Source organism: Heteronotia binoei, chromosome 15, assembly GCF_032191835.1.
Source record: "Heteronotia binoei isolate CCM8104 ecotype False Entrance Well chromosome 15, APGP_CSIRO_Hbin_v1, whole genome shotgun sequence".
Classification (NCBI taxonomy): Eukaryota; Metazoa; Chordata; class Lepidosauria; order Squamata; family Gekkonidae; genus Heteronotia; species Heteronotia binoei.
In genome coordinates this window covers 22,808,178-22,829,077 of record NC_083237.1, presented here as the reverse complement: position 1 = coordinate 22,829,077, position 20,900 = coordinate 22,808,178, and the positions used below count along the sequence as shown (strand labels likewise).

The 20,900-nt window shown below is 47.9% G+C and overlaps 2 protein-coding genes and 1 long non-coding RNA gene across 4 annotated transcripts in view; 1 reads left to right on the top strand and 2 right to left on the bottom strand.

Moving 5' to 3' along the window:
* Positions 1 to 7,478, bottom strand: part of THOC6 (THO complex subunit 6) — a 9,870-nt gene extending 2,392 nt beyond the window's left edge. Inside the window, exons 1-12 of the mRNA XM_060256784.1 lie at positions 7,309 to 7,478; positions 5,811 to 5,926; positions 5,084 to 5,148; positions 4,517 to 4,620; positions 4,167 to 4,204; positions 4,025 to 4,073; positions 3,866 to 3,937; positions 3,204 to 3,306; positions 2,318 to 2,367; positions 970 to 1,032; positions 515 to 625; positions 171 to 299 (exon numbers count right to left, since the gene is read on the bottom strand). Of these exons, the coding sequence (XP_060112767.1) occupies positions 171 to 299; positions 515 to 625; positions 970 to 1,032; positions 2,318 to 2,367; positions 3,204 to 3,306; positions 3,866 to 3,937; positions 4,025 to 4,073; positions 4,167 to 4,204; positions 4,517 to 4,620; positions 5,084 to 5,148; positions 5,811 to 5,926 (900 nt within the window). The 5' untranslated portion in view covers positions 7,309 to 7,478. The remainder of the gene's footprint in view (positions 1 to 170; positions 300 to 514; positions 626 to 969; positions 1,033 to 2,317; positions 2,368 to 3,203; positions 3,307 to 3,865; positions 3,938 to 4,024; positions 4,074 to 4,166; positions 4,205 to 4,516; positions 4,621 to 5,083; positions 5,149 to 5,810; positions 5,927 to 7,308) is intronic.
* On the top strand, positions 6,983 to 11,637 carry LOC132584843 (uncharacterized). 2 transcript variants are annotated; one of them, XR_009556267.1, is made up of 6 exons: positions 6,983 to 7,207; positions 8,463 to 8,656; positions 9,084 to 9,138; positions 9,836 to 9,996; positions 10,087 to 10,266; positions 10,804 to 11,637. It is a non-coding gene; the product is annotated as an uncharacterized LOC132584843 (long non-coding RNA). The 2 variants fall into 2 exon arrangements; XR_009556266.1 differs by lacking the exon at positions 6,983 to 7,207 and adding an exon at positions 7,448 to 8,321.
* LOC132584842 (ras-related protein Rab-35-like) lies at positions 11,631 to 20,900 on the bottom strand. The gene is made up of 7 exons (XM_060256785.1): positions 20,736 to 20,900; positions 20,294 to 20,487; positions 16,175 to 16,225; positions 15,128 to 15,251; positions 14,439 to 14,563; positions 13,304 to 13,428; positions 11,631 to 12,869 (listed from the first exon to the last, which is right to left on the bottom strand). The coding sequence occupies exons 2-7, from the start codon at positions 20,346 to 20,348 to the stop codon at positions 12,741 to 12,743; spliced, it is 609 nt and encodes a 202-aa protein (XP_060112768.1). The 5' UTR covers positions 20,349 to 20,487; positions 20,736 to 20,900; the 3' UTR covers positions 11,631 to 12,740.

Below are 20,900 nucleotides of genomic sequence, written 5' to 3'. Positions count from 1 at the left end.
AGTTGTGTTTGTGACTTTAAAAAGTTTATATCTCTGCTACATAATCTTAAAAAAGTACACAGATGGCCCGGCCCGACAAGGTCTCATTTATGTCAGATCCAGCCCTCATAACAAATGAGTTCGACACCCCTGCCTTAGAGGCCTCCCCATTTCCCCTCCTTAGCAGGTACCTTGTGCTCTGGCGAATGTTCATTGATGGAAAGAGAGTGGATGCAACGGGGGATGCAGGGGATTTGTGCCTTCACTTCCCCGCTGATCTGTAAATGGTTGATGGCTGGGTTGTGGCCAGCGGAGAGGATCTGTAGAAGACGTTTTTGGATGGGGAAAGGAGTCTTAGTTCAAGAGAAGAACCAAACAGCCCCCGGCGCGGAAACAAGGAACAAAGGAAACCAACCGACCACTGCTTTTTGATTCATTCCACGTAGAGATTGAGAAGAAGAAGAGGAAGAAGAAGAAGAAAGCGGATGCAAGAGGAAAGGAGGGGAAGGGCAATTCCCAAAGGCAGACAACTCACCAGATCCTGGTAGAACATGACCTGCTGCTGGCACTGAGGCAAGGGGAAGACTGTGGTGGGTGTGACTGACCGAAGGTGCCACAGAGTGAGTGCCGGGCCCCCACCACACACCTGGGGAAGGAGGAAAAGTGACGGGATCAGATACCCTGGAGGGTTCCCACCACCGAAGAGCTCCCGCCAGCCCTGTTGTGCCTCAATGCAGGAAGCCTCATCCACAGCTTCTCACTCAAGCTTCCTACCTGACTTCAGTTTCAAAAGTGATGGGGTGGGAGGGGAGAGAAGGTGCTCCAAAGAAGGAAAAGCCGATGTCGGCGATGCTGGGCCCCCCTGAGACGACCGAGCACAGCTTAAGCCCACTGAAGGCTGGTAACCCCAAATTTAGTACATCTCAGCCTAGGGTACACTTCGGAAAAATCTCACAATTTTCATTCAGCAGCAGAAACAGAGACGCTCACCATCCAGTCGGAGTCTGTTACCAGGCAACGGATCCACTTCCCATTCTGTGGCCGGCTGCATTCCTAGGGGAGTGGAGGTGAGCATTACAAGCAGAAGGCGGCGGGAATGCTGCTGATTGATCTGGTAAGCAGAAATCTAAAGAGCCTTACTGGAAATGCAGAATGCTTAGGTTGCCCAAAAGCTTATCTTGCTTCGGTTAGATGCGACTGTAATTGTGTAGGAGTTTAACATTCCCACACATTTTGAAATACCAATTTAAAGTTGCATGCTGAAAATGCTTCTTTGGGGGAAAGATTAATTTTAGAGTTGTTACTCTCATTTGAAGGATTACCTGCTCCCAACAAAGAGGACCTCTTAACTGGTCAGGCTTGATCTCAGGGGTGGCCAACCTGTGGCTGGGGAGCCACATGTGGCTCTTTCAAGCATATTGTGCAGCTCTCGAAGCCCCCACCGCCCCGCCAGCCAGCTTGGAGAAGGCATTTCTCTCTTTAAATCGCTTCTCCAAGCCAAGCCAGCTGGCAGCTTGGAAAACGCATTTAAAGTTAAAGTTGTTTCCTTTCCACTTCTCCCTCCCCCAATCTATTTGCTTTCTTCCCTCCCTCCCTCTGCCTGGTGGCTCTCAAACATCTGATGTTCATGTCTTGCTGCTCTCCAACATCTGATGTTTATTTTGATGTGGCTCTTACATTAAGCAAGTCTGGCCACCCCTGCTCTATCTCTATGCCTCCTGCTGACAGAACTGAGCTGGGTGGCTAGAGGGACTTTTCAATAGTGGGACCTCCCCCGTTTGGAACTCCATCTCATCCTAAGGACCACTCTTCATCTGGCCTGTTTTTCGTTTTAAGTACCAAGTAAAAACGTCATTTTTCTCCCAGCCAGTTGATCAAAAAACAAAAGCCAGGGAGAACAAAAAGACTTCATGGCTGGTTTTTACTCTTCTAATGTTTCTTAATTATTTTCAGAATGTTTTTAGTTCATACAGTCTTGCTTTCTCCAGACTGCCTCATGGGCAGTGTTGTATTATTACTTGGATTGCTTTTAATTTCTGGTTGGAGGCTGCCTCGGGAGCCTTTTAAGCTTGAGTTTGCAGTGTGTGAAGTTTGTTAAAATTGTAAATACAAACAGAAATTCCTGTAGTCAGACAGACAAAAGCAGACAAGTGAGCAAGAAGGGACAAAAAGACAACTTGGGGAGCAACTCATAGGAGGTCATCTCAGAAATAAGCCTCATGTTATGGCCCTTACTCCCAGGAAAGCGTTCTTAGGATGGCAGCCTTTTGTGTTCTTTGGAGAGGAGAAAGAGAACTCAAGACAAGGACTGAGAAAAGAAACCAGAGCCCTCCAATACCTCATATTTATGCACTTCAATGCACTGCACTTGACCTCCAGCCCGCAAATCTGCAAACAAAACAGAAATCCAGAGGTGATGCTCATACCCAGGCAACCACCCCCATCATCCACAACCCACCCTAGAGGCCAAAGGCATGTGGGATCTCCCTTCCAACTTCATCCTCAAAGATGGACAGGGTAGGAGACGCAGGATATTGGCTGTTGGTCCCAGAGCATTCTGGGATAATTATCCAGATTTTGCATTTATGTATTTATATCCAGGGCTTTTTTTTTTTTTTTGGCAGCAGGAACTCCTTTGCATATTAGGTCACACACCCCATGATGTAGCCAATTCCCCTGGAGCTTACAGCAGACCCTGTACTAAGAGACCTGTAAGCTCTTGGCTACATCAGGGGTGTATGGCCTAATATGCAAAGGAGTTCCTGCTGCAAAAAAAAGCCCTGTTTATATTCTACTTTTCTCCCTGCAAAACTCAAAGCAACCAGTTGGAAAGAACACAACGCAGCTTGCAATATAACCACAGAGTGCATTTGGACTATCCACAAAATCTAAAAACACAAAGTTTATGGAGTCCTAATGTTACCAGTGCTAATTAGCCAGATAACAGACCAGCAGGCTAAGTTCAGACAAATCTCAGCAGGCCTAGCGTATCTTCCTGAACTCCTGCAAAGTCAAATACTGGCGGGCGTGACCAAGCAGGGGGCCACTGTTTAAAAGGCCCTGCCTCAACCAACCACAGATTGAACTTACTTCAGTGGCAGGACATGGAACAGGGTCTCCCAAAGTGGTTACTAAGTCACACCACCGACAAAAACAGATGTAAAGATGTAAAGGGAGGAGCAAGAGGGAAAAAATGAGAGAACGTGGAGGCCACAGATCCTCACCCCAAAGGCGCACAGTGCCATCCTCGCTCCCTGACAGGCACTCTCGAAGCTGATCCCGAAGTGCCAAGCAGTGGATGTAATCGGTGTGGCCCCGATACTCACACTGTGAGACAAGACGAAAGCGGAGATGATGCCAAACTCACCAAGCAGAATCAGGAAACCAGCCTAGCCAGGTCAGCGTTCTGGCATCAGCACCCAGAACAGCAAACCAAGCGAAGAGACATCTGCCACGGATGGGAGAAGGGGTCACATACAGAAGAAGAGGATCCACTCCTTCAATATTCTTAGTTCCTAGCATCCAGTGGCCAGAGATAACATCTCTGCACATGGAAATAACGTATGCCGGAATCATTCTATTAGAACAGAGCTTTCTCAACACTGATGCATAGGAAGATCAGCTTTGTGGAGATTATTAATCCCTCTAAGAAACTGCCTACAGAAATCCCTCCATTCTGCATGTGCACTAAAACCTCAGAAACCAACTGGCAAAAAAATCCAGGGGGAGGAGACAGTCTTGGGGTTAGAGGCATTTATTCCATTTCGGATTAATTCAAGTAGAAAGTGGTGAGCACGAGCCCCTTGAGCTCAGAACGACTGCAGGGACAGCATTCAGTACAGGATACACAAACCCTGATCCCACCCCACTCCTGCCAAGGACTCACAGTAAAGGCTCCGGACTCCAAATCCATCATGTGGATAGCACAGTCTCCCCCAGCCATTAGAAGACTATTATCCTGGAGGAAGGGGGGAAACAGTGATTGTCAGCACCAAACAACTGAGCAGTGACCAAGCTGTCCCTCCATACTGCGCTGTGAGCATACCTTGAGGTTAAGCTGAAGGCTGTTGATTTCTGGCACCTCCAGGCTGTTCCTGGGGAGAAAAGCAGAAAACAGAACTTTGCATCTGTATCTATGTGTGCGAGAAAGAGAGTCGGGATGCAAATGAAAGAAGACGGAGCTCTACCCGTAAGGTGGCCTCCTGCTCCAGGCTTCCTTGCAGCCCTAGAGGACAAGACAAACAGGAATTAACACCACAGAAGAAAAGAGGCAGGCAGCGAAAGGGGCAGCAGGGTTAAGAAACACTTAAGCCAGTTTGGTGTCATGGTTAAGTGAACAGACTCTTGATTCCCCCCTCCTCCACATGAACCTGCTGATGTGACCTTGAGTTCTCACAGAGCTGTTCCTCTCAAGAGCAGTTTCTGTCAGAGCTCACAGGGTGTCTGTTGTGGGGAGGGGAAGGAGATTGTAGGCCGATCTGAGACTCCTTCGGGCAGTGAAGGGTGGGATATAAACCCAATCTCTTCCTCTTCTTACCTTCTTCACAATCTCACTCCAGTTCCAGGCCTTGACTTCACCATTACCAGCGCTCAACAGCTGCCGGTCTGTGGAGACCATGGCATAGATGGGACCATCATGGGCTGTGGGAAGAAGCATCTATGTTTCAAGGTCAGATTTAGCATGGGAGGTGAAGTGCATCCGGGAGATCCACAGTTTAACATCACTGAGCACAGTTCAGTTTAGGAACATCTGTTTTGACATATTTTTTTCATCTCTCCTAATTGACTTTGGGACTGTAAGTTGCAACCAACTCATTGTGTCCCCAGGGTCATGGGGTTTTCAAGGCAAGAGATGAACAGAGGTGGTTTGCTATTGCCTTCCTCTGCACAGCAACCACGGTCTTCCTTGGTGGCTCATCCAAGTACTAATCATGGCCAGCTCTGCTTAGCATCCAAACTTTGACGAGATTCAGCTAGTTAGGGTTACTCAAGCTAGAAAGCTTTAGTGGAGTTCCCAGGGGCAGTCAAGCAAGTAGACAGGTTGGGATGGGCAAATGCTATGTATCCTGGGAGCTCTCTGCATGTCACCTGATGAGTGACCTACCCGTAAAGCATACCACTGGCTTCTTGCTCTCTTCCTTGGCCTCTGAACTCAGTGCTGATGAGAGGCTGAATGGGAAGAAAGGTGAGATGTAAGAAAACCAGGAAAGGGGTGCTGTAGAAACAGAAGAGGTTGAGTCTTCATAGAGTCCTAAGAGTTGGAAGGGACTTCCAGGGTCATCTAGTCCAACCCCCTGCACAATGCAGGAAATCTGCAAATACCTCACCCTAAATCCACAGGATCAGAATTGCAGTCAGATGGCCATCTACCCTGTTTAAAAACCTCCAAGGAAGGAAAAGCATTACCTCCTGAGGAAGCCTGTTCCACTGAGGAAATGCTCTGTCAAGACGTTCCTCCTAATGTCGAGCCAGAAGCTCTTCTGATTTAATTTCAACCTGTTGGTTCTGGTCCTACTTTCTACAGTGACAGAAAACAATTCCTCACCATCCTCTATATGACAGCCCCTCTTATTTGGAAATGGTAATCATATCACCTCTCAGCTGCTACCTCTCCAGGCTAAACATGTCCAGCTCCTTCAACCTTTCTTCATAGGACTTAGTCTCCAGACCCCTCACTATCTTTGTTGCCCCCCTTTGGACCCATTCCAGCTTGTCTATATCCTTCTTAAAATGTGGTGCCCAAAAAAACACAATACTCCAGGTGAGGACTTAGCAGAGCAGAGCAAAGCAATACCATCACGTGACCATCTTAACAGAGGCCTGTGGATTACCTGAATATGCCTATCTCCCCAAAGTTGTTTCCAGCTGCTAAATATTTGCCACAAGGAGAGATGCTCTGAGAATAGACAGTCATATGCAGGAGCTCGAGGGACCGCTGAATATCCATCTGGTGAGAGGAGCAAAGAGAGGGAGTGATGCCAAGATTAGCCTTGCTGAATTAGGCCAGGTTTTTTAGTCTCAAGGGGGAATTTTCAACTTGGCACAAGCAAAATATATGTTGCGATTAATCAGGGGATGAATTTGGATTTCCTCCAGATTGGCACTGCTAACTACACTGCATGTTGGGTAACATCCAGCAGGCACAGAAAAGACAGAGTTGTCCCCTCTGGTTCCTTGGCAAGGGCATCTATTCTTTTAAAGAGCTATATGAATAACCACCAATCTGCAGACTATGCTGTATATACAACAATTGCAGGCTATAGAAAGAAGAAACACATTGCAGGATGAATTTGACTTGAAGGTATAAAGCACATCCTGGAATTTTCCTCTGCTCTGTATCACTGGTCACAATTCAGCTTGGTGGCTCCCCTGATGCAAAAGGGGATGGCAGTGCTAGCTGCATTTCTGCCTCTCGTTCTGATGTCAAAGGCTCAGGAGAGGAGGGAAGAGATGGTAGCCACATAATTTCCTGCATTTACGAACTATTGCTGCCTGAACTGTTCCACTTAGGCATTTCTAAAGGTTCCTTTCTGCCTGCTTTACGTTAATCTTACCATATCAGATTGCTTTCAGAATGCATAACAGAATTTTAATCTTACAACAATAAATCCGTAACCACAGCTCTTAGCACTCACCATTAATAAATAGATAAGCAGTTAATAGGAGAAGATAAAAGCTGTGCCCGTATTTATATGCCAAGTGTACTAGAACCCTGAATCTCTCAGAGATTGAATTTTTAGAGACTCGAGGTATCTTTAAAGTAGAGCCAGCGTTTTGCTAAAAAGAGGAAGCGGGACATTTCCAGCACCAGCAACCCCATTAGAAATAAATGCAACTAGCTGCCTAGAATTCTTTGGCTGGCTGCACTATATTGCTGGAGTATCCATTTCTATCATATTCCAAACCAAGTCCTAGTTTTCTCATCGAGGACTATCCTTATCATGGTCCCAAATCCAGTGCCTTAAATGACTACAACACCCAAGAGCCTCAGGGGCTTCCGGTCATGAGGACTACTGGGTAGCGCACGGCATGACGGGATTAGCAGCACCGGCATAGCAACGTTCCCAAAAGGAAAGGGGACAACATTTCCCGGCACACCTTGTGCCGCCCAGCGTCACGTGACAAGGGACCGTTGCATTCACAATCCGGGGTTTCTTCGCCTTCGGTAGAAGAAAGAATCTAAGAGCTAACACGATAGGCAAGAGGCGTAAGAAATTATCTCTCGACGGTAATGGAGGAGGAAATCCCCCTCCCATTCTTTGTGCGCATGCTCAGATTGTACTTCGATCCCCTCGTTCTAAAGCCCGTCCGCGGACGTTTTTCACTGACCGTAACTGGCGTCGCGTTCCCTACGCAACCGCGCGCACGTGGAAAGGTTTAGTGGGGAGCCCAGCCCCCTTCAAGGATGTCCCCGCCCTTTCCTGTACGGGAGACCCGCCCTTAGGGCAATGGCTGGACGCAAAGCGTGTCGGGAGCCTGTTGGCTTGGGCGTGAGTGCTGCAAGGCATCATGGGAGAGGCCTTAAGTAGCCACCCGCAGGCGCAGAGCTTGCTGGGGTCCCTCTTCTATCCTTGGCATTATATGGGGAGGTGTCCTGGCTTAGGCAAGGTGGAATTCAGGTCAAGGCAGATTGTTTTAGCCTGAATTGACTTGGCAGGTGCTAAGGATCATGGGAGTTATCTTGGCTCTTATTACATTGTGAGGGACAAAAAGCAGTGGTTTAACCTTGCCTCATAGCATGACTACCCTAGTTACATACAGTGGGGCCTCCCTATGATAATAAGTTGCTTTGGACAGTAGCAAGAGCAGGGACTTGATATTTTAAATAAACATTTTCTGGGGTGTTTGTTGGGAAAGGAGGAACAGTTTGTGCTCTCTGTTCAGACTTGGCAACCCCATAGCTTTTCTCAGTTGATGGGTAGAGATCATCATAGGAGACGAGACCTTCTCTCAAATAACCCAGCTCAGGCAGCCCCTGAGATTGTGCCAAAAACAAGAAGCCAGTGCTCCAATGCAGTGGTTTTTGGGCAAAAGTTGTGTGAAATGACTTAATAAAAAGATATGTAACGACAATATGTTCATTAAAAGGCAACTCCCCTCCCTCCGAAAAGTGTGCAGCTGTAGAATAAGTTGTCCTCATAGTTCACAGGAAGCAGCTGGATACCAGGTGGGTTCCCTTCCCTGAATCCTCTCAGGCACACAGGGGTTCTATGGCAAATGTGTTAGGGGCTCCTCTGCAGATCGGTCAATGTAGAAAGGACTCCCTGGCACTGGAAAACGATAACTGAAGTCATCTCCATTGGCTTATAACACTGGCTGAGACTCCCTGAGCCATCTTTAAGGTAACCTTCAAACATACTGTGATTAGTAAACCTTCACCCAGCAAAGCTATCTTCATGCTCAGCATAGCCAAGTGAATCACAGTTGGGCCTTGTGTTGGAGAGGAGCATCAGCTTAACACTCTTTTGTATTTCCCCCTATAGATGGATCCCACAGCCTGCCAGCAGCCACCCGTGGTGCTTCCTTCCAGCCAGCCCTTGCCCTGCTCCCTTCTAAGTCAAACTGCGAGCTGGAGCCAGAGCAGAGCCCTTGAGTGGCAACAGGAAGTGCCACGCAGAATGCCACGGATGCGGCAAAATCAAGTGCTGATGAATGCCATTGGTATACAGCGGTCCCGGTGAGAAAAGCTTTTCACTTGGGTATGATTTTTGTTGGGAAAAGTTGGAAGGGAATGAGGGAGGGGGGAGGGAGAGAGTGGGGGTGCCATTATTCACAGATCATCTTTTGTGCTTCCAAAATGACCCTGAAGGAAAAAACCTGCAGCCCTTGGCATTTCACACTTAGCTGGCTGAATAGCCCTGAAAACAAGAGATTGAAGTTAAAGGAGACACAACTGAACATCTTCTGATAAATTGTGAAGTGTAATAAAAACGTGCTGTGGGAAAGGGGGGGGGGGAATTGTGGTAACCTGCTGAAAAGGCCTAGAATGGCTGCTATTGCTTGGGGAACCTGACAGTTCTGACTGAAACTTACACTGGTGGACCAAAGTAACAAGGATGTGGCATTTTTGGCCCTCAAATATAACTCTGAACCTCTTGTTTTAGCTGCCGGCCTGCATCCCTTGCTTTCAAACGGCACCTGGAGAACAGAGACCAGTAAGTGTCAGGGAAATTGAAGGACAAATATGTGAGTCAGTGCAGTGCATGATGGGAGCTTCATAAAAGGAATGGGCCTCCTGGGCCTTCATAATTTTATTTCATTGTGTACCCAAGTTGGAACTGCATGATTTGTATCTTACTTTCCAGTGGCGCTTTTGATGGCAAAGTATAATGTGACTTCCTCTGGAATTAGATGTTACTGTTTTCCTAATATGTGCTCAGTCTTGACAATTCTGTAAAAGTTAGTGCACTGAGAACAAAATGCCATTCTCTAAAGACATCTTTACATGTGTATTTAACTCAGAAGGCTCTCTCAGCCTCACCTACCTCACAGGGTGTCTGTTGTGGGGGTGGAAGGTAAACGAGATTGTAAGCCCTTCTGAGATTCAGAGTGAAGGGCAGGGTATAAATCCAGTGTCATCATATTCTCTCATATTCACTGGGTTGCTGTGAACTCTACTTCATGGGAATGGAGGGCATGTATCTTTTCTCAGATACTGCTGAGTATATTGAAATCTCTCTGCCCAGCTTAATATGGCACAATTCAGCACCCGTAGTATAATCTGCCATACAGTACTGTGGAATCCTTCATTTTGTGGTAACGTGTTGAAATGTGATGGGCTGTCTGTAGTGCTGAGTAATAAATTTACCATATTTTTTGTCAGTTGCCCTCTCTCTCTTCCTGCCTCAACAGGGAGCCCAGTTCTAAGCAATTCCTCTCAGAGGACAAGATGGCTGCCCGCTTTAACTCCCTCAGCCTGGACAATGATCACATGTACAGTTCCAATGGCTTCCCAGTCCAAGAGGACAACCCCAAGTGGCAGCAGGCCTATGCACGACTGAAAGAACTGCAGCGCAGGTAGAAGAGATTACTGCAGCTTCGTACTTTAGGACATAATCAGGGGATGTGAATAACAATGCTTGAGTTTGTGGCCTTGCTGTCTTCCAGGCTGTCCTCCGATAGTGTAAATGGAGAAGCCGGTTCAACGGAAGAGGAAAACCAATGGGGTGACGTCGTTGTGGATGGGGAATTCATTATGCCAGACTGCCCCCTATTAACGCTTCCTTCCGTTTTCCAAGGGTCACTTGGAGGGGTCAGCCTTATACCTGGAGAGGTATTGCTCTCTCTGTAAGTACAACATTGGATATGGGAAAGGAAGACCATCTAGAAGAGGCCCCCAACCTTTTTTATCCCAGGGATCAGCGCCTCCTCCCTCCTCTGCCGCTGCCCCTGCGCAGCCTCAACGCCTCCTGTTTTTACCACTTTAAGGCCACTTTACCACTTTAAGGTGAAGCGCCTTCCAGACCAACTGACCCCTGCTGCCAATCAGCTGATCTAATAGGCTGGGAAAACTACTGCAGCATGGCTGTTTCAGCAGTTGCTCACACCCCTGCTGTGGTCCCCCCCCCCCCCGCTGATTGGATCAGCTGATCAGCAGGGGGTGGGGGAGGCCAGCCTAGAAAGCGCTTCATGGCACCCTCCCCAGCTTTAAAGTGGTATAAACGGGGGACGAGGCTGCACGTTGGGGGGGGGGGGAAGCGGGCGGCTGCATGGCCCACTTAGAAACAGGCCACAAACCGGTACTGGTCTGGAGCCTGGGGGTTGGGGACCCCTGATCTAGAATAATTGTTTATCAATAACCACTGCCTTCCCTCCTTCTCAAAGGAACCCTTGCACAGAAGTTGTCTTATGGAGTCCTCCTGGAAACTCCGTGCTACCCACCATCCGGACACTGATGGCTACCCCATCTTCTTTGGGCGCTTCTGTACAACTTCAGCAGGAAGTAGGGGTGATACAAGAAGAAATGGAAATATGAGCTTCCTTCCCTCTTTGTAGCAGCACACTGATTTCTTACTGGCTGGCCCCTCAAGATGTTCAGCAAATGCCACTATTTATCTAGCCTTATATGTTTTGCCACAAACATTTTATTCCAATTTAGCAATACTGAATGTTTTCAAGTAGACTGCAATAGGAAAAAAAAACGTAAACTGCAATAGTTGGATCCTCTTCCAGATGTCAGTTGTGGACAACTGTACAAATTGTTGTTTTTCCCGATAGGAATCTAAGGTGTGCCACTGAGTTGCCATTGGCGACCCTATGAAATCCCTCCTCATGGGGGTTTTCAAGGCAAGAGCTCGGAGGTGGTGCTTTCCCATTGTCTTCCTTGGCAGCCTCCTGTCCCAAGTACCAAGCTCTGATGAGGTTCAGCTACTAGGGCCGGTCATTGACAAGCGGGTGCCCAAAGGTGCTTGGAACTGACTGTGCAACCCCCACACCCCATTTGTTACACTGCCCTTCCTCTAGGGAGCTCAAGGTGGGTCATCTTTCATCTTTTATCCTTTTCCTTACCCACCTTGGTTAGGCTGAGATCCAGCAACTAGACAAACAATAAAAACAGCCTTTTAACCCCATTCCCAGAGCGAATCTCCTCACTGGCAGCACACCTCAAGAGGGATAACCTGTCTTCAGGGAAATAAAACAATCTGAGTCTGTTTCATATCTAAATGTTCCTTTATTGAATAGTGGTGTCTCCTTACCAAGTTTAATGCCGTTAGCAGTGGGTTAAAACAAAAAAGTTTTAATTCTATACATATTCATTTATGTGTATATAAAATAATTCAAGAAGCAAAACGTATTGCACAGAGGAGCCCTCCCCCCCTCAAAAAAAAAATGAATGACTGGGGCTTGGGAAGGGGGGAGACACGAGGCTGAAACTCCATCACGCCCATGCAGCTTGGTGGCTGCGAGGTGGAAAACTGCAGCACCCAGCCATCCGCTCCTTCCAGCTGAGATGAGCCCCATGCACTGTTAAATTTGGGGTGGGGGAGGAAAAAGCCAACGTGACCACTTGGCACCCACAGGTGAAGCCTGTAAGCAGAAAGGCTGGCAAAGAAAATGCTTGTTCAGCCCAAATCTTACTTGGTCATTAACAGTCATCGCTTTTCTCCTAAATGTCCAGGGGTATTGTGGGGGACTGAGGAAGAGATGAACGATTCTGTCTCACGAACCAAGAGGAGGGGAAGCTTCTGACACACATCCCATCCCATATATCAACTGAGCAACCAAAGGGGAGAAATGCCCACAATTGCTGTGTGAAATGTTCCGACTCCTTCCATAGATTTTCTTTACTTTTATGCCTCATTAACCACACGTGAGCCTATAAAGCAGAGAACAGTTCTCTAAGGTCCACCTTGTTTTATTCTTAGTGATTGAACGAGGGGGCAGGGTGGGGGGTGTAAAATAAAGGGGGGAGAGTTTAAGGGCAACACCACAGAGGTTTAGAAAAGCCTGTTCTCTTCATTACACCTTGTAGCAAAGTGTCCTGTTTGTTTCAGCAGAATCTTTTCATATTTCTCAATCTGCCACTGCCCTGTTTCTTTTAAGACATCTTCCAGCAGCGAGGAAGAATTTCAGTATTATGTGACTCTTCCATCCCAGTAACCGCGGAGAGGGGGCTGTGATTCTCTTCCATATCCCTCCCATCCAAAACCCACTGCCTCCCCACATGAACATTTTTACTGCCCCCATCCCCTACGCACAGTGCCCAGTCCTTTTTTGGAATTTGGAGTGGGGGGTTAGAAGACAGAAGTCCCCACCCAATTTCAGCAGCATTTCTTGACAGACGGTTTCTTCTTGGGCTTGTTGATTTTGACAACCTCGTTTTGCTGTTGGAGTCGTGCCAGGTTTTCCCGTTTGGTCCGAAGCACCATGGCTGTGATGGCATTGAACATCTGGGGAAGGGGAGAGACAGCAGAGAAGAGGAGCATAACCATCTTCTCCCAAGCAAAAATCCTGCTTAGGCCGGCCAAGAAGAATCTGATTATGATATTGGATTTATACCCTGCCCTATACTCTGAATCTCAGAGTGGTCACAATCTCCTTTACCTTCTCCCCCCTACCCCCACAACAGACACCCTGTGAGGTGGGTGGGGCTGAGAGAGCTCTTACAGCTGCTGTCCTTTCAAGGACAACTCAGACAGCTATGGCTGACCCAAGGCCATTCCAGCAGGTGCAAGTGGAGGAGTGAGGAATCAAACCCAGTTCTCCCAGATAAGAGTCCGCACACTTAACCACTACACCACACTGACTTAACCACTACACCAAACCAAACTTGTTCAGGCAACCAAGAATGTCACCTAAACACCACTAATGTCCCACCAAATACCTCTTCAACGTTGAGGTTCTCCTTAGCACTCGTCTCAAAGAGCCGCACTCCTATCTGCTCACTAAATCGCCGGGCATCAGCCGTGTCCACTTGCTTCCGTGATGGGTCTTCACATTTGTTGCCCACTGAACGAACGTTGAGGAGCAAAAGGAACACAATCAAACAATGAAAAGCTCCCAAAGCACAGTGCAATTATCCTAGTCCAACACACAAGTCAGAATTACATCCTGGCATCTGCAGACCACATTTCTCAAGATAGGCTTCATCCTGTCTTCCGGTGAAGGATTTGCTGCACAATGTTCCCTCAGTTGGGCATGTCTGACTGTATCCTCTGGCATCTTAACCAGAATATGTAGGTTCTTTGTATTGGAGAGCAGTAAAGACTCTCTCTGCAAGCTCATTCTAACTAGCTGAGAGGTCATACTTGCACTTGATATGGCTGAGCCCTGGGGCATGCTGGGGTGCTGTTACACAAAGAAAAGCTAGCTTGCAGGCACATCACTTGCACAAGTCACTGCTCAACATGTGCATTCTCTGCAGAGCTTTTTGTGCAGCAGGAGTTCCTTTGCATATTAGGCCACACCCCTGATGTGGCCAATCCTGGAGCTTACAGAAGGCCCTCTACCTGTGTGGCCTAATATGCCAAAGAGCTCCTGCTACACCAAAAGCCCTGGTTCTCCCAAATCCATGGAGGATGCAGTGTGGAATCATTCCGATCCAGATAAAGTCATAGCAGTCTGGCACTGGTTTTTAGGACTGCAGCAATTCTGTATAAAGACCGTCCTACAGGACAGTCTTGAAGTTCCTGCAGAAGACATTCTTCTCAGCTGGGTAACCAGGGACAGCTGTGTGATTTTTGGCTGTTTAAACAGATCTGCACCTTCTGTCCTCTACACAACCCCAAATCTACACCACCCAAACCCTGCTGTTGCAGCCAACACCCCATCCATGCCTCCCACAAGCCAGCATGAGTGCCATACTTCCACTTAACCAATTGAAAAGGAAAGAGGATATGTAGAAAGTCTCTGGCACCTAATCATGTTAAGCAGAAGCCCAAGTGGACAGCGTAACTGATGCACTTCACAAGAGCTGAGAGGAGGGCAAGATTACCTGCCCTGCTCCGTGAACCACTCACCCAGGATCTTGCAGACACTGTCACAGTTCTGTCCAATCTCGTGCAGCCAGCGCTTCACATTGACAAAGGACTCCGGTTTTGTCACGTCATACACAATGATGACGCCATGTGTGTTACGGTAGTACCTGCCTCCAGAAGAATGAGACACCACAGCATAGTTAAGAGGCTAGATGGCCATCTGATAGCAATGCTGATTCTATGAACTTAGACAGATCATGAGAAGGAGGGCATGCATCGGTGCTTAGATCTTGTGGCCCTTTGTTACACATCCAGGGAAATGCTGATTGCCACTTTGGGATCAGTCAGCAATTTTTCTCCAGGCCAGTTTGGCAAGGGATCCATCCTGGAGGTTTTTGCCATCTTCTGGGCATGGAGCAAGGGTCACTGGGGATGTATGCAGGGGGGGGGGAGGGGAGGTAGTTGTGAAGTTCCTGCATTGCGTAGGGGGTTGGACTAGATGACCCTGAAGGTCCCTTCCAACTGTATGAGACCCCAATGTGAGTGTTAATGCCCTTATTCTGGAAATCCAAGGACTTTTGCTTCCAGACGCTATTGCTTCATTCTACCCTAGAGAAAAAACCTGGAATTCCAGCTACATCATTTCTCATCCTCCTGATTTCTAGCCCAGACTGCTTTGTTCAGAAAACAAAATCTGTAGTGAACACCCAACCCATCTGTCCCAGACTCACGTGGAGGTGATGGTCCGGAAGCGTTCCTGTCCCGCAGTGTCCCAGATCTGCAGTTTCACCCGCTCTCCGTTTACCATTAGTGTCCGAATTTTGAAGTCTACCCCAATGGTTGTGATGTAGCTACCTAGGGGGAGAAGTCGGGGAGAGGAAGAATAGGTATGAGAAGACAGAATCCGAGGATAAGGGCTTGGCAATGAGACATAAAGTGGTATTAGTGAAACGGTAAATGCAAACAAGCTACAAAAGAACAGGTAAGAGGAAGACAGAACAGAGAAAAACAGAACAACACAGGTTGCACTCCTCTGAGTGTGGTGATTGACATATTAAAGGCGTTTCAACCAGCCCGGCTGGAGAAGCTGACATAGGTATACCGCTGTGATCTGGATGACCTAGGTCTAAGCTGTGGCTCAACCCCATAATCTCTGGGCAGCCTTTGGCAAGCCTCATTCTCGGTCCCATTCATAGTATTCCCCTCTCTCACCTCTACAACAGCCACAAATACAGAGAACAGCTGGGGCTATGTGCAGCTCTTTTGTCCAGCATCTGGCTGTCTGGATTTAGGCATGTTATGGTTTCAGTTCAAGTTGACCAAATAAAATCAACAGGGATGACTCAAGCTACCCAGACTAGTCAACAAGCAGTTGGGGGCAGGACTTCCTTTTTGGAAAAAAAGCACATGACTGCAATGCTTTAGAGAGGCCACCATCAGCAACCATTAAGGACTTGACCATAGCTTTGTCAGGGATGCGGTCTCCAAACAAGGTGGAAAAGCATTAAATGAAACAACTAGTACGATGGAGTCTTTGCTCACTGAGTACCCAAAATGAATGGAGCAAGGCTGTCCAATTAGCCCATTTCCCGACCATGCCTTATTGTGCGAGCCTAACATTGCTTTACCAAAACAAGCTACACACAGCTGGCTTTAAGTGGCTTGCACAGCAATAACGTTGGAACGTGCTTGCTAGCAGTTTGGGTGTCACGATTTCTGGTGGTTTGAGGATAGAATAATTCTCTAGTGAATGAGAAGACTGGAGAGTGGGTACTTACCGGAAAAGGTGTTGTCTGCGAAACGGAGCAGGAGGCTACTTTTCCCAACCCCTGGAAAGAGGGAAAAGAAAAGAGGGAAAAGCAACAGATTAGAGAGCAAACAATATTGAGAAGTGTGGACTTAGCCCTTGTTCCTTTCCATCTGCCAAGACAATCCTCTCCACAGACGCAGATGGCTCCCCACCCAAAGCAAACACGCCCTGTCCCAGGAAATTTGCTCAAGAGCGGCCACACCCACCGACAGCTATTGTGACCCCAAGGGTGGGTACAGCACATGTCATTGTAAACTTGGAATAAAAAAAACCCGGAAGTGCGATTATCTTGCCGAACACGATCCTCAGGAGGAAGCAAGATGGGTTTTGCAAAAGGTGAACAATCCCACAAGCCCCACCTTTGTTCCCCAAGGTTTGCAAAATACAACCTGGGTTGCAAACGGCATTTTGGGGCACGACTGGTAGCCTGTGGATGGGTGGCAGCGAATGCATCTACCCGGGCTCGGATGCAAAAGCAGACATGACTGCATCCAGGCAACCCCTAAATCATCTGCTGAAGAGGCCTTACCAGGGCTTTTTTTGTAGCAGGAACTCCTTTGCTTATTAGGCCATGCACCCCCTGATGTAGCCAATCCTTCTGGAGCTTACAGTAGGTCCTGTACTAAGAGCCCTGTAAACTCCAAGAGGATTGGCTACATCAAGGGGGTATGGCCTAATATGCAAAGGAGTTCCTGCTACAAAAAAAGGTCCTGGGCCTTACGCAGTGTCACAGGGCTCCCTAATGGGGGAAGCATTGCCCTTTCAGCTTGTCAAGGCTTTTCCTTCCCCTCCTTAAAAACAGCCTTTGCAGTGGAGGCAGAGCATAGGCTTGTCCCTCTTTTGCAGCTTTGCCATTTATGGTCTACCCCATGTTTGGTCTCTAGAGCACAGCAAGACTGAAAGAGAAAGCCACATGTGTCTTTCTGGGTTGTGCGCTGGTTTGTGGCAAACAGCACATACATACCATACCAACAGCTGATAATCAAACGTTCTCCTCAATTCAGTTATAAGATCTCCAGGCTCCTTCACCCATTTGGTGATACCCAGGGGTTTTAGGTAGAAAAGGCCCAGCAGGAACTTATTTGTTTATTAGGCCACACACCCTGATGTCACAGTTGTTTCGCAAAGGGTTTTTCTGTAGAAAAAGGCCAGCAGGAACTCATTTGCATATTAGATCACACCCCTGATGCCAAGGCAGCCGGAACTCTGCGTTCCTGCTCAAAAAAAGAAGCCCTGGTGCTACTGAAGGGGCTCTTGAAAGATCTCGGTCTCCTGGCACTAGAAAGCCCGGTTGCCCCTCCACCCATCCAAATCTGTTGACCTCACTAACAAAAAAGCAGCTGTGGGGGGGGGGCAACAGGTAGGGTTGCCAACCTACAGGTGGTGTCTAGCAATCTCCTGGAATTACAACTGGACCTCTAGGTGACAGAGATCGCTTCCCACGAAGAAAAGGGCAGCTTTGGAGGGTGGACTCCTTGACACTATGCTCTGCTGAGGTCCTTTCCAAATCCCACCCTCCTTAGGCTCCACTCCCTAAATCTCCAAGAATTCCCAACCCAGAGTTGGCAACCCTAGCAATGAGGCACACAATCAACAGCTTCCTGCCCCTTTCCCCAGAAAAGTTCAAATCTGCCATGCTTAGCTAGAGGTATCTCAAACAGCGTTAGGAAAGCAGGAACAAAGTAAGGGGCTGACTGCTCAGAAGCCAACCAACCTAGGCTGATGGCCCTCCAGGGCTGGTATAAGACTAGCTGGGCACCCCCAAGCAAAGCACACTCATTGCCCCTCCTGCACTGCTAGCATGGGCCAGGCTAAGAGGTTTGGCTTCAACCTGGCCAGGATGGATCCAGGAGGCAACGCTCATCACCTCCAGCACGGCCAATGGCTGGGAAACTCTTTCCTGCAGTGCATCAGCACCTTCATCACTGTGCTGTCCCAAGCAGATGCTTGGCCAAAAAATCAGCCCTGCATGGCTCCCTTCCACAGCAAGGTCAAGGTCAGCCTGTCTCCAGCTGTCAGTCAAAGAAGCAGCTGCACAGATGTTGCTTCCTTCCTTTGGGCCAGAAAGGTCTCTATTCCAACTGCCCTCAAGGCTGAAGTGACAGGAAGGGCAAGGGGGGGGAGGCTCCTCTCACCAACCAAAAAAAGGCCAAGGGATGCTGGAGGATGGCACTGCCTCCATGCTAGCAAGTGAAGAAAACGTGACTTCCATGGCCACTTAACAGCTCCCTAGCTTCTGACCTCCTCAAACTGATCTTCTCCCTCCATGTGTCCTTTCATCCACTGAAGAGGCCTTAGGCAGCGTCACATGGTTCCCTAATGGGGAGAGCATCACGGAGAGGTGGTAGGATCACCATCTTCAAGTACTTGAAGAGGGAAAGGAAAGGTCCCCTATGCAAGTACCAGTCATTTCCAACTCTGGGGTGACGTTGCTTTCACAACGTTTTCGCAGCAGACTTTTTACAGGGTGGTTTGCGATTGCCTTCCCCAATATCCTATAGAGGATTGTGTGGTATTGTTTTCTGTTGCCCCAGAAGGTAGGACCAGGACCAATGGGTTGAAATTAAATCAGAAGATGTTTCCAGCTCAACATATGGAACAACTTTCTGACAGAGCAGTTCCTCAGTGGAGGCTTCCTCGGGAGGCGGTGGACTCTCCTTCCTTGGAGGTTTTTAAACAGAGGCTAGATGGCCATCTGACAGCAATGAAGATCCTGTGCACTTAGGGGGAAATATTTGTGAATTTCCTGCATTGTGCAAAGGGTTGGGCTAGATTACTCTGGGGGTCCCTTCCAACTCTATGATTCTATCCTTTTGCCTCTGTGCTTTGAAGACTGGAGGCAAGGCCTGCCCTGTTTTCATTCATAGTCATTTCCCTGCCAGCACAGGGATGTTGAAATGCTGTGAGCTGCTTTGAGAGGCCATTTTTTATCTGAAAAGTAGGATATAAGTGCAGTGAAGGACAACAGTTTCCCGCCGTATTCAAGAATCCCGCAGCCGCATTGTCACCTCGTAGTGCTAGATTTGATACTATGAGTATCAACGACAACCTTGGTAGCAAAACTCAAAATTTTCACATCAGTTTTCTTTTTTGTTAAGTGCAATAGGAAAATTGTGGCCAGTGAAAATTGGAAGCCTCTGTCCTCTGAAGGAAGCTGCCTTTTCCCCCAGTAACCTAGAAAACTGGTTAATGGAGGGGAACTTGCCAGACGCAAATGACCGTGAGGAAAAGCTTTCTAAAGCTTACCAAGAATTGAGTGGCTTGGCTGTGACATTATGAAGCAATTAAAAATGTTAACTGCATGAATGTTGGTTGGCTTTAGTTTAATTCACCCCACCTCAGAGTAAAATGGAACACACTTAGTGAACTGACAAGGACCATTTCCCTACCCAAAAAAGCCACCTGTGAATGCTGGCAGGTGGCAAGCCGCCCACAGATTGGCACAGTCAGGCCCAAAGAATGCTGGGAATCCTACACTCCAGTACAATTGAGTTGTGGAGAACAAGACAACCTGCATTTTCTCAAGCCAACACAAAACCACAATTTAGCTTTCTGTTACACATGTCCTCCAGGGATTGCATCCAGCAGTAACTTTAAAGAATGAGACAGAAGGACAAAGATGCCAATTTTATCCATTACTCTGAACATCACAAGCTACATTGGATGAGTTCATTGCACTTGCCTGAGAACATCAGCAGGCACAGAGGGGAGAAACAAGAAGTAGGCTGCTAGGGGTTTTTGGGGTGGTGGTGAAGATCACACACAAAAAGGGAAGAGGACTTTGCGGAATGAATAAGAACAAGGCTTCAAGACGGTCCAGAGAAAACCAAATATAACCATAATGGGAAGGTAGGAAGCAAGCAAAATTGCAGAAGGAGATGAAAGAGGATGAAGATAGAAAATCACCATGAAAAAAAATGGAAGAAATGGATATTGTTGTTTTGAATTGAGGACATGAGTGAAACTGGAGAATGGCAGGATCAAACAGTCAGGAATGAGAAAATGAACAGTGACAGAAAGATATGGCGGGGGGAGGACAGCGAAGCAGAGGAAGGAGGAGAGAACATGGGACGTGTGGAGTCCTTACCGGAGTCCCCGATGATGAGTAGTTTGAACAAGTGGTCATAATCCTTGGCAGCCATTCACGTGCTGGGTCAGCTCCTCCTCCCGGTTTCTGTCACACTCCTTCCTTCCTTCCTGTAGAGATTCGCCACCACTCCCACACTCGCCAGTGGGAAAGCTGAGCTGCCTTAAAGCCCCATGGCAGCTAACAGGGATCTCCTATAAAGATCGCCCACAATGAAGCCTTGGAGTGCAAAACCCTGTTGAATGCAACTGCCTGTGTAAGACACAAACACACCTTTGTTTTTCTTCAAATGGGTGCCTCAAAGAACATGAAGGCTGACTGTTTCTGCCAGGTGCCCCCTCCCAATTCTGGGGAAGGGGTTTCACAGCGCACAGCCTCTGTGTCTTCCAGATGCTGTTGTGTCCTTACAAGAAAAACAAAACGTCTGGAAAAAGCCACACACCACTGCGTGCCAAGAGAGTGCCTTTCCACAATGCCAGGAAGCTGCAGAATAAAGTTGAAATGAGGTTGCTGAAATTAATGAGTCGTCCTCAGACGTAACAGCCAGATCTCGAGTTGATCAAAATCTTGACTTTCTTCCAATAGGATGGGCGAGGGGAGGGATGGG